This window comes from Primulina tabacum, chromosome 14, assembly GCF_025594145.1.
Source record: "Primulina tabacum isolate GXHZ01 chromosome 14, ASM2559414v2, whole genome shotgun sequence".
NCBI classification, from domain to species: Eukaryota; Viridiplantae; Streptophyta; class Magnoliopsida; order Lamiales; family Gesneriaceae; genus Primulina; species Primulina tabacum.
The window spans coordinates 3,309,893-3,327,383 of NC_134563.1; the positions used below are offsets into that span (position 1 = coordinate 3,309,893).

A 17,491-nucleotide genomic window follows, 5' to 3' on the forward strand; every position below is an offset into this window, starting at 1 on the left:
GTCAGTTTAAATAGGAATTTTAGCTCTTTAATTAGTTAATTTTTTTTTCTCATGAGTGTAATTGAGTAATGCAATTCAAATTAAGAAGTTTAAAATAACGAAGAATATAATGAATTAAAATATTAATGTAAGTTATAGATTTTTTTTATTCAATGGAATCCGCATCGATTATCTTTTGATGTGCAGGGAGCAAACTCTAGACTAATATACTAGTTTGCAAATTACGTTAGCTAAGTAAATAGTACTAAACATAAAGTCGCTCTATAAAATGTAGGTAGATATACAAGTTATGGATTTTGATGAATGGAAAACGGTCGATAATGCAAAATTTGTGGCATTAGTTTGAATCCACATTTAAATGTAAGCCTATTTAATTGAAGAGTAGATCTTTTGTGAGATGATCTCTCAAATCTTTATCTGAGAGACGGGTCAATCGTACCGACATTCACAATAAAAAGTAATACTTTTAGCATAAAAAGTAATACTTTTTCATGAATGACCCAAATAAGATATCCGTCTCACAAAATACGACCCATGAGATCGTCTCACACAACTTTTTACATTGATATTTTGAAAGTTCCCATAAATTAAGAATGCAAGGTTATTATTAATTAAATAAGACTGCGTGTAAGAGACTTTTGGAATTCGCCGCTTTAAAATCAACTTTTTCCATTTATGTTTCTATTTGAATTCTCGAAAGTGATGTTTTTGTTGGAAAACAGTATTAATTTCGCATTTTATTTATTTTATAATGTCATTACATATAAAATAATCGAACTAATTGAATTAACAGACATAAAAATTATTTTTATAAATCGAATTATTCAATCCGAACAGAACCCAATATATCTTTTAAAAATTTTTAAAAAACAATAAAATAGTAATGATTGTATAATTGCTTCTTCTACATCTGATAATTGATGTTTTATTTCTTTATATTTATATATCTATATTGGCAAAAATTGTGTGAGACGGTCTCACAGATCGTATTTTGTGAGACATATATCTTATTTGGGTTATTCATGAAAAAATATTACTTTTTATGCTAAGAGTATTACTTTTTATTGTGAATATCAGTAGGATTGACCTGTCTCACAGATAAAGATTCGTGAGACCGTCTCACAAAAGACCTACTCATCAATATTTATCTAAACTTGAGTAGTAGATAGTAATCCATTTATACCGAACTGAATTTTATATTTATAGCTTTCCTGCTTTAACTAAGCTAATGTAAATATCGACAAAAAAAATATGGAAAAAATTTAGGATAATCTTTTAATACCTTGCATAAAAAATAATTAATATTAAAAATATTGTAGAAAAAAAATTACATTTTTTATGTATATAATATGATTTAAAATATAAAACAAATATTTAATTGAAAGTATAAATAAACAAAAGTATACGTCTATCTTAATATTTACAGTAGTAAACCAATTCCTTCGACTCTTGTCACCGCATGCTGCAATTGACTGCATGAAGACAGAAAAAAATGTTGGTCCATACTATTTAAATCACATGCCAACATCATTTTTTGTAATTATGTGCTTGTATTTGATTATACACTTGTGAACACGACATTCTCATTTTATGAATTAAAAAATATATTTGCTTTGTATTTTACGTGTTCCAATATGATCGTCATTTATAATTTTAATCTCAGTCACTTTCAAAATACATACTAACTTTACGTTTTACATGCAAGACAAAGGTTTATTACTTTTATCAAAAGTTATAGTTAATAATAATAATAATAATATAAATTCGATCAATCATATATCAATTTAAACATCATATTTCAATGGTTATTCTACTAACGATAATTATTATTTCCCAACAATACAATAATGTAATACACATTTAAGAATATATATATATATATATATTTTTGGAAGAAATATTGAAATGTGCCACTTGGGCATAATTTTAGTTACATTATTGCTACTAGTTATGTTTAGTAAGTCTGCAAACGATCCTACAATTAGTACTAAAGTCAAGGTCGTGTATCTTATGACTTCCATCTCATAAGTTGCAAATTGATGCGACTATTGGAGGATGATCATTGGGGGCCAATAATTCAATTGAGGGATATTGAAACATGATTCTTAAGCGTGGATTTAAAATTTAGTATATTGTTTCATTGTAAACAATAAAACTAATGAAAATCTATAAATTTCAAATCCATCTCCCACGTACATTCTTAAAAATTTTGAATTACTTCTTTTTCCTTTTTTCAATTTGAAGCCAAATCAAAGTGTTTATATATTCATCCAAATGGAATCAAAATATGTTATTCAATATATATATGTTAAACCGCGGTTGAAATCTATAATCTTATTATTTTCATCGTCATTATTCGATAATTTAATTATTTGAATATAAAATCGAACGTACGAGATGAATTTGATAAAGTTTTTTTCTTAAAATTTTTTTGGCAAAGTTGTGTTGCATCTCGGTTTTCTACGCACCCAAACGCAGCGGAAGTTTTAAAATTTTGTAATTTATTTTGACAATATGTTTATGTTTGGGCACTTGTATGGTTTAATGAATCAACATTCAAAGGGCGTTAGAATTTTATACCTATGGTGATTAAATCACTAGGCTCCAACTAATCCGGTATGACGGATCTAGCTCTTGATGACTTCCTACGAACGATCTTCAAAAGTTCCTTTGTTTATTCTTCTAATTAGGTCCACGACTAGATGATTTGATCCTCTTCTAAATTGCACAATAAAATTTAGAAGAAGTTTTGCGTTGGAGATCAAATATCGAGAGACGGCTCAACCTTAGAATTTCTTCAAGGTGGCCGAAAATATTTAGGAGAGAATGAGAGTCTTTTTTCGAAAATTGCAAGGGGTGGAGGCTAGGGTTATGGCTTGATTAATCCTATTTATAATTAAGTCATGCCCTAATATTTTATAATTAACATTAATGGATTTGATTAATTAATTAGGCTAGTCCAACTAGTTTTATTTAATTAATCAAAATCCATTAAGAACTTTAATTATTTAGTATGTTGTACTTGTACTCCTACAAGCCCATTAAACATATTTCCCACTATATTTAATTTAATATTTAATAAACTCAATCTTTGAGCTTAATAAATTAAATACATTATAAATTCAACATTTGAATTTATTATTTAAATTATAAATTCAACTCCTTGAATTTTATCACCTCCAAAATTTAATATTTAATAAACCCAACTTTTGAGTTTAATAAATTAAATTCTCAAATTTTATAAATTCAACTCCTTGAATTTATTCTCTCAAATTTCATAAATTCAACTTCTTGAATTTACTATCTCATAAATTCAACTCCTTGAATTTATTTTCTCAAATTTTAATTATCATAAATTCAACTCATTGAATTTACCATATCATAATAAAAATTCAACTCCTTGAATTTATTTTCTCAACGGGAACAAACGATCCAGTGCTTGTGTGACCCTCAATAGTTCATGGATACAGCTAGCCGTAGGTTCACAACTCTTTGTGATTCAGAATAACATTTATTCTTATTCGGGTTTACCCTAGTTAGCCCCATTCTTTTCATCAACACTTTGATTAAGAATGTCAGAACTCATTTCTGATTGCACCCATCGGATCATGGTAAGAGCGTCTAGTAGCATCGCCCCATGATCCCCTACGTATCACTGATAATGCCTGCAAGAACCAGTCGATTATGATTAACGTATAGTACGGTCCCTTCATTTCATATATCCCGATCGAATCTGCAACCATTTGTTCATCGAGGGTTGCATAATAATTCGATAACTATGTGATAACTATAATAGTGGCATCGCGTGTACTATTGGAGAGCTCCTTCTCCAACGTACATCTCATACTCTGGCCAGAGATTCCATGCACTATTATTATATCAGATCACATAGGATATCCACACCCGTAGGTGAGCGGTGAATCCCCGACTACAATGAACTGGCTCCTATATGTGTCGCAATTATACTCAACCTCGCCATCTGATGACTCTCATGGAGCCGGTAAACGAGTCAAAGCACAACCCTAGCATATAGAGCCTCGGTGTTGTCCCGGGTCGTAAGGACTAATGGTGTACAATCATAACCATGGACTCTTATCCTCTCGAAGAATGATAACCACTTGAAAAGTTCGAGGGAGGGTTGTTCGGTATAATCATCATATGACTACCCATCTGCATGTTTGGACATCTATATGCCCTTACCAAGAAACGTAGTACACAATATCACAGATGCTAGTATCGAGCTCAAGCGACTTTTATCCATGTTTTAGGCGGCTGAATCGACTAGGAACGAATTTAGATCATACAGTGTTTACAAACAAGTTTCAACATCGAATTACGATTCATTTGTATTAAAGTATAATCAAGGTCTTTATCTATGTTTGATAACATGGGTATACAGATAAAGAAATAACAAACCATGAAATAATGAATTATATTAAAATAAAGATTGTTAATTACAACCGAGTCAATAAAATCCCTAGCCAATAGTTGGCTTGCAGGACATCTACTCTAACAAGTTGTTGATCAAGTCGACGTTAACTTCAGGTTTGTGCTAGAAGGTCAGGTCCCCCAATAAATTTCGGATTGTAGATGATTCGAGGGGTGTGCAAATGTGAATAAAAGGGGATCCGAGCACATAGGTGTGCTGAAACAAATGAAGATATGCCGAAGGAAAAAAAAAGGGATTATCCCAATAAGATTCAAGGACTAGATAACTATTTTTATAAGTTTGTTAATAGAGTAGGTTTCTTGTGAGACGATCTCACGAATATTTATTTGTGAGACGGGTCAACCATACCGATATTCACAATAAAAAGTAATATTTTTAGCATAAAAAAGTAATATACGTTTTCATGGATGTCCCAAATAAGATATCCGTCTCACAAAATACGACCCGCGAAACCGTTTCACACAAAATTTTACCTTGTTAATTACCTATAATGATACAAATATCGGTGAAAAGTTCCGAAAGAGTGAATGAATACTCTATAAAAAAAATTTCTTTTTTTTCGCTTTTGAAAATGCAAGTGATTTTAGTTGGGTTCCACTCGTAATTAAATCTCAGTCCTGCTGAATGCAGCTAACTTACGTAAAAAATTATTTTGTGAAAGTGCTGAAAAATCAGATTGGACTCCATGAAACTTTCAATGTAATGGTTAAATGATTCATCAGAGATCGAAAATATAAGGGTTGATAAATGATTAAATAAATGTATATAGTAAAATATCTGATATTGTTTTTGGAAGTTCGGAGATGGTATAATTTATTTATGCTTTGAGTAAGTCTTTTGTGATACGGTCTCACGAATCTTTATCTGTGAGACAAGTCAACTCTACCGATATTCATAATAAAAAGTAATACTCTCAGCATAAAAAGTAATACTTTTTCACGTATGATCCAAATAAGAGATCCGTATTACAAAATACGACCCGTGAGACCGTCTCACACAAGTTTTTGTCTAATGCTTTCTATGTAACTAAAATGATACGATAGAACTTGAAAAATGTGATTTGAAAAACTTAAGCCGGATAACATTAACATCAATGTTCTCTTAAGGAATATATTTAGAATATAATAATAATTGTAAGGATAATTTAATCTTAGAAAATATTAATATAACAACTTAAAAAATAAGTTAGGGCAACTAATTTATTTTAAAATTTATCATGTCAATTTATAAATTATTCTAATTTTTTATACCAAATATTTTCTTAAAGTTTATTATTTATGTTTTAAATATTTCAACCGTCAATACCCTCTGACAAATAAAAATCACAAATTCGAAAATCAAATGAAAATCGACGGCCACAAGGCAACGAATCTCAACGACGTGTTCGAATCTCAAAGTCCAAACTCAGCAGTATGGGGTTTTTTGCAGCGTCCTTTGTCTTTTTCTGTTTGGACACAAATATATAGGTAAAGCCAAGCAGAACATTGCCTGGTGTGTGGTGCTACTTCCCTAAATCCTGTAGTGTTTTTCAAAAACAAGTAACAGACAAAGCATCAAACACATTGGAAGCGTAATGCTACTGAAAATCTGCTGAGAAAGTCGATTAAACCCTCCAAGAATCTCCCCTTCGCCATTTCCAGCCAAGAACAAGCATGGGATTTTCTCCATCCCTCCTCCTTTACTCTTTCCTCCTCACATTTTCTTTTGCAAACTCCGTTTCCGAGCTTACAGCTTTGATGGACTTGAAAGCGAGTCTTGACCCGGAAAACTTGCATTTGGGTTCATGGGTTGTCCGGGATGACCCGTGTGACGGGAGATTTGAGGGGGTTGCTTGTAATGAGAAAGGGCAGGTGACTAACATTTCACTTCAGGGTAAAGGGCTCGCCGGAAAACTGTCGCCGGAGATTGGCAGGCTGAAGTATTTGACTGGGTTGTACCTGCATTACAATTCTTTGTACGGAGAAATACCGAAGGAGATTGGAGACTTGACTGAGCTGAGTGATCTATACTTGAATGTGAACAACTTATCCGGGGAGATTCCACCGGAGCTTGGGAACATGGAGAACTTACAAGGTACTTTTATTTTTTGTCTTCTTGTAATAGTTTGTGAAATTTACCTGTAAAGGAGCTATCTTTACACTTTCCTTCATTACTTTCAACTTTGGCTATTTTTTTCCCCTTTCTTTACCATTTTTTTGGCCGCTTATTCGTGTTAAGAGTGTCTATGGAGCATTGAAATCTGTTCGAAAATCATGAACAATGGATGGGTTATATATGATGATTTCTGATTTGGGTTTTGCCTAGAAAGATTAGAACTTTAGTAGAAAATAGTTTTCTGAGTTTAAAATTTAGAATATCTGTAGGATTTGGATTCCTTTTGACCGAACCTTATCTGCATTTGTATGCTTTAACTGAAAAGTTTCATGCTTCTGTGCATTTCCTGTAACCAAAGTAAATTTCCCTTCCCTCATCTATATTTGTTCATTTCCTGTTTCAAAAATTGAATTCTTTGGGAATTTTGTCCTTGTAGAGATTCTTCATTATTCACTTGCATTTTGGTCTTTTCCCCCTATTCTTGAAAAAAAGACATCAAATTTTTTTGCAAATTTGTAAAATCTTTATATCGGGTTTCGTGATTCTTTACTATTTGTCTCAGCTGTTTGATTCATTTTGGGAACCTCTTTCTCTCTGTAGTTTTGCAGCTGTGCTATAACCACTTCACTGGAAGTGTTCCAACGCAGCTGGGATCTCTGAAGAAGCTTAACGTGTTAGCGCTGCAATCCAATCTGTTGACTGGTGCAGTCCCCGCTAGCTTGGGGGATTTGGTAGTGCTAATGAGGCTGGACCTCAGTTTTAATAGGCTTTTCGGATCGATTCCCACTAAACTAGCCGATGCTCCAATGCTTGAAGTTTTTGATATTCGAAATAACTCTCTCTCTGGAAATGTTCCTCTGGGTAAAGTTATGCCATTTCTTGGTCATTTAACCTTTTCCGAGAGACTGAATTTTATTTATTTGATTATTTTTCACTATTGAAGCTCTGAAGAGATTGGTGGACGGATTTCGGTATGAAAATAACCCGGGATTATGCGGAACCGGTTTTTCATCTCTCAGAAGCTGTGATGATTCTGGGTATTCCAGTTCGAATAGGCCAGAACCTTATGCAGGAGGCGCAACTGGTTTCTCGACGAAGAACATTCCAGAAAGTGCTGATCTGAATTTGAATTGCAGCCAAAGCAGTTGCTCAAAGGCATCTACTAATTCCCACGCTTCAGTGGTTGTTGGACTAGTCGTGGTTGCGGTATTTGTTTCGGCCGCCAGTATTTTGTCTTTCTCTCTATACCGAAGGCGTAAACAAAAACTTAGTTGCACGTTTGATATCTCTGACATTCACCTCAGTGCCGACAATGCCAAGGATTCCTACAAGAAAAATGGCTCTCCACTCGCCAGCCTTGAATACTCTAGTGGCTGGGATCCTATGGCTGAGGGTCGACGATTTGGTTTTTCGCACGAGGATATGCAGAACTTCAGGTTCAATCTTCAGGAGGTCGAGTGTGCCACACAGTACTTTTCAGACAAGAATTTACTGGGAAAGAGTAACTATTCGATGACGTATAAAGGAAAATTAAGAGACGGATCTGTTGTTGCTGTTAAGAGAATCACGAAAACTAGCTGCAAGTCTGAGGAAGCTGAATTCTTGAAGGGACTTAATGTCTTGACTTCATTGATAAATGAAAACTTGGTTCGGTTAAGAGGGTTTTGTTTCTCTCGGGGCCGTGGTGAGTGTTTCCTCGTTTATGATTTTGTCCCGAATGGCAGTTTGTTCCAGTATCTTGATCTGGAGGAGGTTGATGGCCGGGTTCTTGAATGGTCAACCCGAGTTTCTATAATAAACGGCATCGCTAAAGGTTAGCTTGTCAAATGCCTTTGTTATCTTGCATCTTAAGTTGTAATAAATTTAATTATAATTACATCAAATCTGATTCCAGAATATGTTTGTTGTTTTCGAACAGGTATAGAGTACTTGCACCGGTGCAAGGTGAACAAACCATCTTTGGTACACCAAAATATTTCCGCCAAGAACGTGCTAATCGACCAGCAGATTAAGCCCTTGCTATCCGATTCAGGCCTTCACAAACTTCTCACAAGTGACACCATCTACTCCTCCCTCAAAGCCAGTGCTGCCATGGGATACCTCGCACCAGAATACACAACCACAGGCCGTTTCACTGAGAAGAGTGATGTATATGCTTTTGGGGTTCTAGTTTTCCAAATCCTCTCCGGGAAGCGAAAATACGAGATCTCTACGCGTGCTGTAGCTGAGTCAGGGAACCTCGAGTTCGTAGACACAAATATCCATGGCAAGTTCTATATACCCGAAGCTAAATTGTTGGCAAAAGTCGCTGTTTCATGTACGAACGAGTTGCCAGAAGATAGACCCTCCATGGAAGCAATTGTACAAGATATCAGCAACTGAATTAAACTTGTTCTGTTCAAGATTTTCTTCATTTGTAGGTCTTTAGTTATTTTCAAGCTTCATTGGCACTGACCATTTGACAAGGGATAGTGCTCAGTATGTTGTCTAATTTGAAGCAATTTTAGTGAGGACTAAGGTAGCTGCAGCTGTGTGATGTTGCTGCATTCTAGTTTCTTCGTCCAATGTAGAAACAAGAATGGTTGACATTGAATTTTTTTTCATTGGATCTAAAAGCACTCTCTTTGGGCACGTTTGGATGCCTAAAGTTGGGAACTTTAAAAAACAGTTAAATCAGGACAGTTTTTTAAAATGATTTTATTAAAAAAACAGAAACAATTTTGATGTTTAGATAAATTATAAAAATAAATTTTTTTTATTATTTTTTAAAAATAGGACTAGAATCTCAAGCCGCCCGGGTTTGGTGTCATAGCATTTAACAAGCATTAGGCAGCGCAGAAATTGGTTTTTTTGTTTTAAGTTCACAGAAATCAAACAAGAAGTAAAATATTTTTTTTTAAGAAAAACGTAAAATAAAACAATAAAATTTCTTATGGAAGATTTTGTTTAAATCCAATAGAACCTGTTAAAATTAGAATTTGAATATAACACAACCTCAAAAATTAGTTCAAGAAAAAAGGATTGTCCAAGTCCATATATACAACTTCAAAGTTATTTATCCAATCGATGTGGGACAATTAACACACCGCTCTCACGCCCAGGAATGAACATTTGGAACGTGAAGATATAAATGACCCAATTATGGGCAGAACGGTGACCTAATTATAGGCAATCCAACACATAACGGGAACTCGGGCTCTGATACCATGTTAAGATTGAAACTTGGACTTAATTCAACCCAAAAACTAGTATGAAAAGATTGTCCAAACCTATATATACAACTTCAAAATTGTTTATCCAGAACCCACTCAACAAGTTTTTGAAAAAGGATTCCCCGAAATGAGATCGAAAACATCGTAGCTTCGAGATCGTCGATTTGATCTCTCTCTGTTCGTTCTCCTAAAGATAATGATAATACCCTCACCAATAATATCCATGATTCTGTCCACTAATAATCTCATACTCCACACTGTATTTGCAATCTCGCTTACGCTTATTTTCTCCTTCTTCAAGATCCCAACGCTACTTCTTCACGGCCTACACACATACATTCATCCTGATGATGTCAATCCCGGCGGCAATTCAGGAGGACTCCGAGCTGCGATTAAAAGGCCAGGCGCGATTGGCTCCGAAGAGGTAAAACCCAGAAAGAAATCTAAAGAAAGATTTGATTTTGACGAAAGCAAAGCTCAGATCTTTAGACTGAAACTCAATGAAGGTCATCTCCAATCAAGGATTTATTTCAAAGAATTTTACAGTGTTTTTAACTACACTTTTGTTGCTTTATCGTCTTTGCTGCTTCATAGATTTCTGAGGGTGGATAAAGATTCTGGGTTTGTGAGAAATGGGACTATTATTCCGATTTTATTGGGGTTGGTGGGCGTTTGTAGACTGTTCTTTTTTATGTTTAGGGTTGGCTTCGATGCTTCTGCATCGAAGAGGTTGGAGAAGCAACTAAGTTTTGTGTTGGGGGTCGTAGGGTTTCTTTTAGGTCTGATTATTATTTTTGAGGTTTTTCCAAAATGGGTTCTTGATTTTAACTTTGATTCTTTGGATGGATTTGGGAAAGTTTTTTTAGCTGCTTTCATGGGATTCTCTGTTGGTATTCTTTTCATTCCAGCGTTGAGAAACGCTAGAGCTTTTTGGCTCGGAACTGATCAGATTCGGTGTGATTTGTCCATCATCTCTTGTGGATGGTTTTCAAGAATGCTCCTTTATGCTAATTTCATACTGGTTTTCTTCACTTCATTGCTTTGGATTAACCCTCTAGCGGAATTCCTTTTTAGCTCGAAGATGAATGGTAAAATAGGATCGAATATAGCTGATAAAAAGGGAGAAGCTTTGAACTTAGTTGGCTACGTCGGCCTGTCAAGATCGAATTTTGAAAATTTAAGGCTAGTGTGTTTGTTGATGACTGGACTTCTTCAAATCCTTGCCCTGCGTCCAAATTTGCAAATGTTCTTAAATGAAGCTGTCTTCTGTTGGTACCAAAGATTACATGGCAGCAAGGTTCCGGACTTGGATTATAGCAGGGCAAAGGTCTTTCTGCACAATCACTACCTATGTCTCGTAGTTCTGCAGTTCTTTGCTCCAGCAGCAACGGTACTTCTTCTACTCGGCTTGTCTCCATTTGATAACAACTTTCTTACAGATATCCAATTGGCTATTAATAAATCATCTTGCTCTGCTTTTGTTAAAGAAGTCACTTTGTTTATGGCTTGGTGGATTATATTTGTTTGGACAGTACTCTGTTCAGCAATCCTTGCTTTGTATCGGCGTGGAATTTTCTATGTTTCTTGACACTGCCTTGACATTGTCAATGTCATGGACTCATGATACAGATTTTGATCATGATCTGGTTATGATAAGTTATTAGCCTCTTATTTTTCTCTGAAGAACCTCAGTGTTTCGAAAACTTTGGTTCATACACGATATAGCAGATTTTTCTATTTTTGTCCATTGATTTAAGCATGTGTGCTCCTTATCAGTTTCATTAGTCTCACTTGAGTACAGAACGTGTTATACGATATTTGAATCAACATACTTTCTATTTAGGCTTCATTTTTCAAACCGATACACTGCATTTATTCATGTTAAGTCGTGTTTTTATACAAACACACACGCTCGTTGATCCCGCTGGAATGTGGAATAGAAATACGGCTAACCGCCAGAGTTTCAGTTGAATAATCACTCAGCATGTCTTGTGTAAGGGTTGAGACACTGAAAAATGGAGTAAATATTGAGGAGTTGTGATCTTTCAAGGGCACAATATTTTAATCTCTTAAATAAAGTATATAAATTTCATGTTAGTCACGTTTAGTTGATCTTATGAATACAGTTTAATGAGAGATACATCTGTGTGTCTATCAAATAAACACCAGCAGTGTTTGTTTGTTCATCTTTTTTCTGTATATTCCAAGAAAATGAGGCGAAGATGTTAAGGTGGATGTTCGGCCATTCGAGAATGGACTCGATATATTATTGAGAAAGTTGAGAGATGTCTCATCTTAGAAAAAATTTCAAGGACGCATTTAAATTTATGGAAAATTTGATTTCGTTGTAGTTGATACGATTGATACATAGTAATGGATTGGGAATAGAATGAGCTATGGCTGAACTTTTTCCCTTGGGTTTAATTAATTCCATTCCCCTTGTTTTATTTTTATTCGGAAGTGTGTGTTTTTTATTGGGAAATGTGTGTGTTTTGTTTTGATTAAATAATACTTCCAAAAAAAGTAATATTATTATAATTTTTTATGATATCAATTTAATAATTTTTTTTTTGGTAGTGGCCTACTGTCCTTACCTGGGACGCTGCTACTAAATTAAATCGCATGCGTAATTAAACTTAATTAATAAATAATCAAATTTAAATTAGATCTGCAATGCAACTGAATGACAAAATTTTAAATATTTTAAAACCATATCGAATAGCGTAGTAACCTCCTCTCAGCAGGAATCGATTCTCCCCTCACTCATGTCTTGTCTTTCTAGCTCGTCCAACTTGAGACTTAGCATGTAATAACACCCACCATCTCATAAAAAATCGTAGGGTCCACATGCCACATATACATTACATTAACACATCTATTCTCCCACATTCATTTTAACATTCACATTCATTATTTGTAGGTCCCGCAATCCACTCATTCATCTTATTCTTACTTTAAATTAAATAAATTCAATTTCAAAATTTTTAAGAAATTTAAATTATTATTATTTTATATTAATAATAATATGTTTTTATATATTTAGTACGTAAAATAATTTAATTTTATGAGTGTCACTTATTTAAAATTAAAAATTTATTATAAACCTAAAATAAAACGGTACAACATATAATAATAAATAACACTTGCATAAAAATAAAAGAAAATAAATTAAACTTAAGAGAAGATGCAAAATACTAATTCAAGGATTGTTGTTGTATTGTGGTCAAATATGTTCAACTAAGTCGGCACGAAGTTGGTGATGCACATGAGTGTCACGTATTTCGGAATTTGTTCGGAGATATTCATGAAATCCTCGCAGCATCGTCCCTTTGCTGAAAATACGGTGAACGATCCTCAAGTGCATTCACTATTCGAAAGAATAACTCTCTTCGCATGCGAAATCGTCTTCGAAATATTTGATCTGGATACACCGGGTTTGTGGAAATCCGTCGCAATTAGCGATCGCTAAATGTCCAATTTTATTAAAAAAATAACCGGACAGAGGGGCGTTCATAAAATATAAAATATAATTAAAATAATTCAAAACACGTGGGATCTGCGTGTCAGCAAATCAGCGACGGCGACGGTTTTTCAAATGGAGATGGTAACACCCATTTAACACCCCATTGTGGGTGCCCTAAGAATGAGGTGTCTAAGACAAAAAAAAATAAAGATGTAGACAACCTAATTGTCCAATACATCAATAAAAAACTTATATGAAATGCATGAAACTGTAATGGTGTTAAAGAATGAAGTGTCTAAGATTAAAAAAATAAAGATGTGGACGACCTAATCGCCCAATACATCAATAAAAAACATATATAAAATGCATGAAAGTGTATCGCGATCTTTTGACTCAATTTTATCCAAGTTTTTCCGAGGGAGCAACTCTATTTTTCACATTGAATTGGTCAAAATATACGGAATTTCTTATTTTTCGTGGAGGATTAGATCCAGTAACTTCTATGGCTGACCGATATTGTGCACATCATTTAGCTATTGTAATTCTGTTCTTGATAGCGGGTCATATGTATATGACCAAACTGGGGCAGGTGTTCAAGGATCAACTATGAAAATCTCATGTTTAGTCCATACGCACCTGTGTGTAGCACGTTGTTCAGAAGATCCAGTTGATATCTCCGGCATGTAATAATATCTCAGACTTGTGATGTCCTAGGTCATATTACATGCTGTTCCATAGATTCATTGGGTGTTTCCGGAACTGGATCATCCAAGGAGGACTGAAAAATTAATGAAACTTTAGTGAACTCCTCGATGAGCAATAAATCAAACTTGTACGTGAGCCTTACGGCGATTCAGATATTTTTTGGGTAGAATTTCGGTGCTATAAATGAGATTTTCTCCACATTTATACTTGGAACTCTCCAACTGGTGAAAAATCTTGGAGGCGTGGGTGGCTCCGTACAAATTTGCTGCAAAAATTCTTTGTTTGATTTGTTCAAATTGTGTCGCGTGACCCTTTTTTGTACAAGTCCTATGTTGTCGTGAATAGTACAATTCCAATGATCATAAATTTTTCGTGTTAGTTTTCAATTTTTGATGATTTTTGGTGATCATGGGGATGACTGGAACTTTTTAATCTGATGTGAAAAAATATTTCAAATGCACACATATAAACATTGTTTTATTTGTAATTTAATCAATAATAATTTACAGACAATAAAAATGAATGAATTTTATAATAAATAGCATCTAAAACATTAAATTTGACCCATTCATTCAGAACAAATACACTCGTAACGCACACTAATTTATTTAGAATCAACACAACTCGGATTTTGGCTCATTACTTAGAAAATTCTATTTAGAATTTAGATTTCCTGGACGCTGATTGTAATATATTGAAGGTGATGGCTTAAATAATAAGTTAATTAAAAGTGAATGAAAGATTGGGAAAGAGAAGTGATAAAGGGATAGTGGGGTGGGAAACTTGGTGGCTTGATTTTGATCCAAAAACTAGTGGATGTTATATGTACAATCAAATTTGTACAACACAAAAAATTAAATCTAAAAATTTCATTTAACTAAATCTCACGATATAATAGCAAAATCTTACGATATACTTGTTGTCAACATGATTGTACGTTATATTTGTTGTACTTTTAACATTATTTATCGGATAAATCTATTTGATATTGGGGGGTTTTGAATCAATGCATTTATTAGGTGTTGAGGACTAAAAGCTTATCAAGAGATTATATTTTTCCATTTAATGAAATGTATGGATCCATGTGAAAAAATTTCCCATGGCCTGCTTGACATTCATACACCAAAATATTAGGGTGATATATGATTGGTAATTCTTAGGGATACATGCTCAAAAAAATGAGTGATTAATATCTGAAAGATGAAAAATCTACCAATGATTGGGCGATGGGTAGCTTAAATGAATCGATCACACAATAAAATTTGATGCATAAAAAATTTGATTGTACCACTTATATTAACATGATACATCTTCTTTTCGAGAGCATATAGCTTAAAAACTCCAAAGTTAAGCATGATAATTTGAGATAATTCGGGTGAGCTTTAGAGAAGTTCCCTAAAGAACGTGTGAGTGAGAACATAACCAAATTGGAAGAACTCGTGTTAGTACAATGAAGACAGTCGTCAAATTAGGATGTTATACACTACCTTTCGGTGCACATAGTGTCGTACACTTGTATCTGAGATTAGATTTTTATGTATGTGTCGAACTTAAAAATTTCAACCTCAAGACAATAAAGAGTGTTCATTTTTTTTAATATATTTTGATTAAAGAGAGTTTTACAAAACTAAACTTATGATGGATAGAGTCGATTATTAAACCAAATAATACTTAATTATTTGCATTGTTAACAAATATTCCTAACAAAATGATATATATAATTTCACGAAAAACATCATAGAGGAAGGAAATTTTTTAAAATATATTTAAAATGGTTTTTCATTTAAAAAGTATCTTGTACAATTTTTTTAAATCTATCTATCTACACACACACACAAATTTCTTATTTAAGAAATATCAACAATTTGTCAAAAATTAATCTGTCTTCACAAAAGTTCAATCATTTTCATAAAAAATTCGTTTAAATAACATATGTTCATACTTAAAGGAATGATTTGCATAGAGTGTATAATATTTTTCTTTTCACTTGATATCACGCTTGAATACTTTATTATTCTCGAGGAAGAACATAGATGGAAAAGGTGGGACTCGAGAATTGAGAATGAGATAATGTAAACAAACAATATTAGTAACTAAATTTTCTTTTGGGTCCTCAATTTCGAAAAAGAAGGGATTCAGATGATTAGAAATTTATTCTAACCTAAGATTCTTCCGAAATTTTCTGTTTTAATCAATGAAATTGGCTTTTACCATCTTTATAGATGGATAGTGAGGAAGATCATACCCCTTTTTTTTGTTTGAATGCTTTTCTTTTTACTGTTCAAAGAACAAGTGGTTTTGTTAAGTGTATAAAAGCTATGTATGAGAAATGATATGATAGATAGTAGTTATCTAATGAGAGACTATGCAATAAAATAATTTGGACTCGAAACGATAGACTGACTCGACTCATATCAGGTACACTGCGTATTGTGTAACTTCCGAGCAAATACAGTGACATATAAACCATGCTAGTAAGATAAAATATACTGGACAAACCATGTGCGACAAACTCATCCGAAAAAACCTTAGCAGAGAAAATCGAAATCCTGATTATTTTTAAATTATCTTTGATCAACAAATAAATTGACCTAAACTTTTAGTTGTTGCCTTTAAGATAAGGGTTGCATGGATACGTGTGTGTCTTGTGGCTCTATCCATCATTTTATGTCTGAAAATGCAAATTGTTTGAAGGGGACCATACTCCCTATTTGGATGAGAATAAATTATCCACTCAATTTTTAGCCACAAAAAGAAAATAAAAAGAAGAGAAAACGTCTCTCTATCTTTGTTCTGGAAAAAAAGAAAATGTCCGATTTTTTTATTCTACTCATATGTGCGCAATGCCTCTCTATTCGAGAAGAAAAGGACACCTATATTCTTTAGTAATACACCAATAATTTACAAGGAGTGGATAAATTCTAATAAAGAAATTGAAATATTAAGGAATGCGTCAAATTTTACATTATTATTATTTATTAAAGATTGATTTATAGCTGTTATTTTTCGGTATGTAGTGGAAAAATTCCGGAATAATGCAAGCTTACATTTTCGATTTATCTCATTGTTTGACTATCCAAATGACAAGCGTCAAATCGTCGGTTGATTAATTAACTCAATGAATCTTACAATTAACTCGAGAATATGAAGAGTTAAAAGAATCCAATTAACTCAAAGATATTGAGTCGCAACTAACTCAAAAATATGAAGAGTCAATAGATATTTCCACATTCACGAGCCATAATTTTCATTCAAACTTTAAATTTATTTCAAATTTCCAACAACAAATAACTACAAATCATATTCATAGGTGGAAGTCTGCATCAAATGTTAAGATGTTAAAAAAGTTAGTGCAAGTCGTAGGTTTTGCACTGCCTGAAGAGAAGTTTTAAGTTTGCATACAAATTTACTCATATTCTTATAGGCATATTGGACTTGGAACAGAGCCGATAGATGAGCTCAACTAATCCCAAACCTTATCACTTCATATATTAACTGATGACAAGATCAACTCAGACTTGAAAAATGGGCAACAATGTGAATATGATCGTTCGAATGTCAAAAACA

The 17,491-nt window shown here is 33.4% G+C and overlaps 2 protein-coding genes across 2 annotated transcripts; both read left to right on the top strand.

Annotated features, from left to right (window-relative positions):
- The first annotated feature begins 5,927 nt into the window (after positions 1-5,927).
- Positions 5,928-9,166, top strand: LOC142524783 (uncharacterized). The gene is made up of 4 exons (XM_075628879.1): positions 5,928-6,523; positions 7,145-7,405; positions 7,488-8,357; positions 8,463-9,166. The coding sequence occupies exons 1-4, from the start codon at positions 6,103-6,105 to the stop codon at positions 8,924-8,926; spliced, it is 2,016 nt and encodes a 671-aa protein (XP_075484994.1). The 5' UTR covers positions 5,928-6,102; the 3' UTR covers positions 8,927-9,166.
- Positions 9,167-9,849: 683 nt separating this feature from the next.
- LOC142525020 (uncharacterized) lies at positions 9,850-11,597 on the top strand. The gene has a single exon (XM_075629187.1). The coding sequence runs from the start codon at positions 9,953-9,955 to the stop codon at positions 11,342-11,344; it is 1,392 nt and encodes a 463-aa protein (XP_075485302.1). The 5' UTR covers positions 9,850-9,952; the 3' UTR covers positions 11,345-11,597.
- The last annotated feature ends 5,894 nt before the right edge of the window (positions 11,598-17,491 follow it).

Coding starts and splice junctions, on each gene's coding strand:
- LOC142524783 (XM_075628879.1), top strand. CDS start 6,103: ATGGGATTTTCTCCATCCCTCCTCCTTTACTCTTTCCTCCTCACATTT. Junction 7,406..7,487: donor CTCTGGAAATGTTCCTCTGG/GTAAAGTTATGC, acceptor TCACTATTGAAG/CTCTGAAGAGATTGGTGGAC. Junction 8,358..8,462: donor AATAAACGGCATCGCTAAAG/GTTAGCTTGTCA, acceptor GTTTTCGAACAG/GTATAGAGTACTTGCACCGG.
- LOC142525020 (XM_075629187.1), top strand. CDS start 9,953: ATGATAATACCCTCACCAATAATATCCATGATTCTGTCCACTAATAAT.